General features: G+C 35.5%; 1 protein-coding gene across 1 annotated transcript; it reads right to left on the bottom strand.

The window, feature by feature from the left end:
* Positions 1–1,027: 1,027 nt before the first annotated feature.
* LOC149142584 (uncharacterized) lies at positions 1,028–3,989 on the bottom strand. The gene is made up of 2 exons (XM_089453169.1): positions 1,360–3,989; positions 1,028–1,218 (listed from the first exon to the last, which is right to left on the bottom strand). The coding sequence occupies exon 1, from the start codon at positions 3,747–3,749 to the stop codon at positions 1,809–1,811; it is 1,941 nt and encodes a 646-aa protein (XP_089309295.1). The 5' UTR covers positions 3,750–3,989; the 3' UTR covers positions 1,028–1,218; positions 1,360–1,808.
* Positions 3,990–6,375: the final 2,386 nt, after the last annotated feature.

Below are 6,375 nucleotides of genomic sequence, written 5' to 3' on the forward strand. Positions count from 1 at the left end.
TGACAATAAAGCTACAGCTGACTGACTACATGAAAAACAACCCTGTGGATCAACCCTGTGGTTCTCAAAAGGGAAAAGATCCCAATCAACTAGCTCATTGAAATCAATCCAAATCGAAATAGAGCGGTTCAGCTCAGAAAACCATCTACTAAAAGAATAACGAAGTGAAACAGATATCCAGACCCAACAAATCTATAGGTTAATATTAGTGACAATACATAGTTCGTAACATGTGATCCAGTAAGGTAGAGGGATTTCGCGTAGTTAAACCACAGGAGGCCGAATATGCATGTCTTTTTAATATAAGCCTCTCCTGGTCCAATCACAAATGTAGTGTCCATCTTCTTAACATATGCCTACCCTAGCCCGTCACAAATGTAATGTTCCACGGATCAATATAGTTTTATTTATTTATTTGTTCTACCACATTTTTTAATGTGTGTTTGTGTCTTCTATCTACCTTCGTGTTCGGAATTTTAAATTAAGATTTTTGACCCTATAATCTAGATTATAAATTCAAAATATATTACTTGAAGCAAACTGCCTTCTACTCAATATCACCAAAAAGGTTCAGCAAAACACAAAGACTTGAAAAGATGAAAACATAGTTAACCACAATTGTCTTTATGGTACCAGAAAATACTATAAAGCTGCAAAAGTATCAAAATACAAATACTATGTTATAGACTATTTCTACAAATTTCAAATCCTAAACCCAAAAACTGCAATTTGCATGTTTTCTTAATATAAAACTACCCTTGGCCAATCACAAATGTAATGTTTGGCACATTATTTCTTAATGTGTACTTGTGACCTTTAAATTTCAACCATACCGAGCAATAAAATTTCTCACACCATAATTTAGGATATAATTCCGAAATATATTACTTGAAAATGAATGGTCTTAAACTCAACATCACCGAAAGAACAAAGAAAAAAAAACAGCAAAATGCAAAGATTTGAAAGGAGGGAAAAAACAATTAACCACAATTGTACAGACATTCTTCTTAGAAACTTTATCATCTGGTACAAGAAACACTAAATAGATGCATATTATATAGATGCAAAACTGCCATGATACAAATATGATTTCAGAAATCGATGGTTCATTCTATGTTCTCACCAATTAATTAGTAACTACGAAAATGTCATGGACCATTTCTACTCCAAATTTCATATCCAAAATTCGAAACCAACAATTTGCAGTACAGCACAGTCCTACACAAAAACACTGCAAATAGTCAAGATTCATTCCGACAATTAAAAGATCAAAACCAAAAAGTTTTGATGGACACTGCACATAGTCAGATTCATTCAGACAATTAAAAGCTCAAAACCAAAAAGTTTTGATGTACGTACTTTTGGTTTTGATGTATATACTTCAGATACCGTTCAGTCAAATTTCAATTGTCTTGAATATAGCGGCCCTCGTTGCATTTATGCAACCCAAATTGATAGCCCAGCCAACCGCGCACATCCAAAAGGTATCATACGCACTACTATACGGGTATGCAACTAATATTTTGTCAATACTATGTACCTTCAAAATGAAATGCCAGAAATCCATATGCTATAATGATATCATTACAGTGACTATCGCTACCAAAGTTTAAGAGGTAACAATCTTGCATTACCCCTTTCTGCTTTCAAATGTAAAACAATAAAACTTTATCCTTACTGCTTTCAAATGTAAAACCAAAAACCTTTCTGCTTTCAAATGTGAAACCAAAAAATTATATGCTATACATCCTTATAATTAATCTGTTGCTTGCCAAAATTTAACATTTAACAGGTAAAGGATCTGAATACTAGGATCTGGAATTGCCTCCTGATGTCATTGATTCAAGATGTGGGGTGCATTCCTCATGCAATAATGCGTACCGCTTCAAACTAGCCTGCGTCTCTAAAATTTTAACCTCTCGCCGTTTTCCCTCCAGAATTTGAGCTCTAGCCCCATCCAATGGGGGTAGCTCCCGCAGATAATAAATCCCATCCAGGCCGTGGTCCCTATTCCTTAGCCACACTGCCGAATTAATTATTCTTCCGCTTGCTACTCCCGTATCACGAAATCCGTTTGCCGAACTCAAGTGACTGTCCAGCAATGCCTTCAATTTGGCCTCAGAGGTTTCAGCCATTTTCTTCACATCTCTGGTGACCTCAGCCAGCATATCACTGGTTTCCTTCATAATTGTTTCGTAGTCAACCCTGTCTTCCGGTTTGTTATTCTGTATAGGCGTCGACGAAACCGAGGGCTTGACAGGGATGTGATTTGAAACCGTGTCTTTGGCAGCGATGTGATTCGAAACCGGGGCCTTGGAAGGGATGTGATTCGAAACCGAGGCCTTCTCGGTATTGGTGTTCTTCCGCTCCTTATCAGTGTCAGTGCCTCCATCGGTCTCGTCTTCTGCCACCTCTTCCTCGTCTTCCTCCCCGCGGTCTCCAGCAGTAATCTGGTCTTCTCCAGGCCGGGGCGTAGTGCCTCCTCCATCGGGCCCGTCTTCCTCCGCCTCTTCTTTGTCTTCCTCCCCGCAGTCTCCAGCAGTAATCTGGTCTTCTCCAGGCCGTTGCGTATCATCCCCAACTGCCTCGGTGAGATTTACCTCCATTCCATCTCCCGGAGGCTCTACCTCAATTTCATCTTCCTCATGCCGCTCACCCCATGCCTGTTTCCACAGCTTATATAGTTTCTTCTCATGCGGAGTCTTGTAAGCAAATACATCTTCTTTTATATTGCCCTGAGTCATCTTGTTCTTAATGGATTCATACCTCGCTTTCATCCTCCTGAGCTTTTCATATAGCTGGGGCTTACTAGCCTCGTGGGCCAATGAATCATTAATCTTTTCAAGAAGCTGTGGCAGATTCTTGGGAAGCTCCAGACCCTCCTTCTCACAAACCAGGTAGCCATGCATTATGACGCTCTCATCATTGTCCGTCCACACATGTGCCGTCTTCTTCGAGGAAGTCTTTGAAGATTTCTGTGGCGAGTCCTTTGTAGAAGTCACCATGAGGACGGGGGCCGGGGATTCTCCCAGCTGCTTCCGCGGTTTCTTATTCGTAGGGTTCGGAGTCGGGACTTCTTCTTCAGCGGGTTTCTTTCCTTTGGACACCGATTTCTTCTTCAGCTCGGTCTGATCTTCAGCAGCCTCGTCATCTTTCACGACTTCTTCTACAGCAGCTTTTTTTCTCCTGGAGACCGATTTCTTCTTCGGCTCGTGCAGCTCTCCGCCAAAGTCATCATCTTTCGCGACCTTTTCTTCCGCGGGTTTCTTCCCCTTCGACGCCAATTTATTCTTTGGCTCGGGCTGCCCTTCGTTAAGGTTATCATTATTCACGACCTCTTCTTCAGCGGGTTTCCTTCCCTTGGACGCCGATTTCTTCTTCGGCTCGGGCTGCTCTTCGGCAGAGTCATCATCTTTGGCTCTTTTTGCGGCTGCGGCCTTCTTGGGCTTCGAAGAAGAGGGGGTATTAGGGTTCGGCTCCGACGGGGTGCTCTGCTTTCGAACAGCGGACATGTCCGAAGAGTTGGGATTCTTCTTGGGCGAAGGCGGAGCTGCGGGCTTCTCCGCTGCTGGGCGGTTGCTCACCTCCTCGTGCTCGGAGTCGGACGAGGAGGAAGAAGTAGAGGAAGATTGTTGTCGTTGGGAACGGTTTACTCTTGCGTAGAATCTCTGCTCCTCTGGATCGGAGTCACTGCTGCTGCTGTCACCTGAGTGAGAGGATTCTCTCTGGCCATTTGATAAGAACACCATGGCCCCAGAAAATAAAAAACGCTCTGCTCGACTCACAGTAGCTCAAAGAAACGAGCTACAAAACATTGCGTGAAATACCTAGCCTAAATACAAATTCGAAAACCCTACGTGAATGGGGGGTTTTGAGAGGGGACGGAAGAGAGGGCTATCATGGACAACAAACACTTAATGAAGGAAACGGCTACATACATTCAAGGTTCGAAACTTGGGAAGGCACCCAGCGGAGTCATAATTAGAACCGGAGTGGAGGCCATCTCCATGTCTGTCCACACTATCATAGCGCTTGTGTTTGTGTCCACGTACCACTCATTACGTGGAATTTTATTTGTTGTTTTATCTGTCGGCATACGTGGAATTGCATTGCGTGGCTGCGTGGTACTGGTAAATTGAGCATGGCATCATGAGAAGGCATTGGATTCCGAAGGTGCGTTGTGGGTTTCGAAATCTTTTAAATGACATCTGAGACCGGAATTTATTTGATAATGAAAAATTACGAATAACGTATATTTGGTTTTTTATTTTGTATGATTGAATTATATCGCACTTAATCTCTTTAGCTTCAAAAAAGCAATTTAAATATATATTTTTGAATATTTATTTCTCAATGTTACATAAATTCTTTATAATAATTATTATTAAATAGTCTTTAGGTTTGGTTTAATTTGTTGAGTGTTTTTAGTTAGTTTAATTGGTTGAAGTTTCGTAATTAAAATATTTTTGTTATTGATAAGTAATGAGTTTATTTCTTAAGGTGACTGATTTTATTTTTTATTTTTTTTTTCCTTTCATATTTTAGGTATTAAAGTTTATAAAACAAAATACATTATTAAATTTGAATTTATAATTATAACAATCCACAATTTAAATATACAATTAATTAGATCAATTATGTCATTTATAATAGACATAACTTTATTCAATTCAATTAATTAGCATAGAATTTTGAGAAATATGACCAAAGATAAAAGACACTTTACCTTAATGATGATATTCTTTACTTGTAATTTTGAAGTTGAACCTCGCAACCAAACAATAGAAAGGGGTCTGGATACACAATTTTATGTGTCAACATGCAACTTTTATTTTTGCCTAGAGAATGGATTATCGTCTATTAAATAGACCAAACAATAGAAAGGGATCCAGATGCACAATTTTATGTGTCAACATACAACTTTTATTTCTACGTAGAGAATGTATTATCTTCTATTAAATAGACCAAACAATGGAAAGGGATCCAGATGCACAATTTTATGTGTTAACATGCAACTTTTATTTCTTTATTTTAAGGTTTACTTAATTTAACTTTTTGTTATCATAATTTTCATAGTTTTTTTTGTCTCTTTCTGGTGTGAGATTATCCGCTCCACCCACCTGATCATCTGTAATCCTTGCCTCATACATGGGTTTTATCTGTTTTTGTTGTGGTCCAGGCAATACTGTTATGCTGTATACATGACTTTATATTTCCTGTAATATAATATATTTGGTTTTTTTTCTTCAAAAAAATAAAAAATAAAAAAATATATATATATATATATATAAAACTTCAATATTATTAGCATAGATCATTTTATATACAAATATAATATGAGGAGAAAGATTATTATTATTTATTTATTATTATTATATTTTCTTCAATTTTTACTATTTATTTATCAGTATTATCTTTTCTTTATTATTTATCATTTAATATATTATTTATTTATTATTTTTATTATGGGACATTACAACAATCTTTCACAACTTGGAAACAAAAAAACTTTAAACAAAAGTCATTAAAAAATTATCTTATTAAAACATTATATTCCTTTTATAAAAAGCATTTTTTTAAATGTAAAAAGTTGAAAATAAAAGCTATCCTTTTATGTATTTGAAAAATATCTAAACTAAGTTTAATAATTCATCTTTTGAATCTTTTTTATGAAAAAAAAAATAATACTGTTAGATTAATATTTATGTATAAATATATAATAAATTTGATATATTAATATTAAGTTTATAATATAGTATATATTAAGTTGATACCTAGGGCGTATATTAATCACATTTATTAATGTGATTGTGTTAATTTGATTTATTAATCATTAAAACACATTTTAATAATTAAATGCATTCCAATGATAATTCTAAAAATTATCAAACTTTCTATATATATATATTACTTTCGTGAATGGTAAATTAGGCAATTCTTATTACTAAGTTTTTTCTCAAAAAAATCAAAAGAGTCTAACCATGATCAACAAGAGCTAACAACGATATCAAAAAATTTCATATCTAATTTTAAATCATTTAAACTAACATTTAAAAACTTATATATAATAATAGTGTGAAAATGCTTTTTATTATTAATTTATTTTTCTTTCTTTTAAATATCTTTAATATTTAATAATAAAACTACTAAAAAGATATGCCAATAAAAAATCTGAAAATAATATATTAATTTCTAATTCCAGAATTTAAACTTCATTAAATTTAAATATATAGATATTTAGAATAACTATAAGCTAATCCGAATGGGAACTTGAGTTTCTATCATGATGACGATGACATCATCCCATGAATGAATGAGGCTATGTATAACCCATGAAGCTACAATTTGAATTGAAAAGTGTCTTCTTTCCAATTT

The sequence above is a fragment of the Pinus tabuliformis genome, chromosome X (genome assembly GCF_031772625.1).
Source record: "Pinus tabuliformis cultivar Carrire ecotype Pingquan chromosome X, CPIR1, whole genome shotgun sequence".
In the NCBI taxonomy this organism is placed as follows: Eukaryota; Viridiplantae; Streptophyta; class Pinopsida; order Pinales; family Pinaceae; genus Pinus; species Pinus tabuliformis.

Coding starts and splice junctions, on each gene's coding strand:
- LOC149142584 (XM_089453169.1), bottom strand. CDS start 3,749: ATGGTGTTCTTATCAAATGGCCAGAGAGAATCCTCTCACTCAGGTGAC.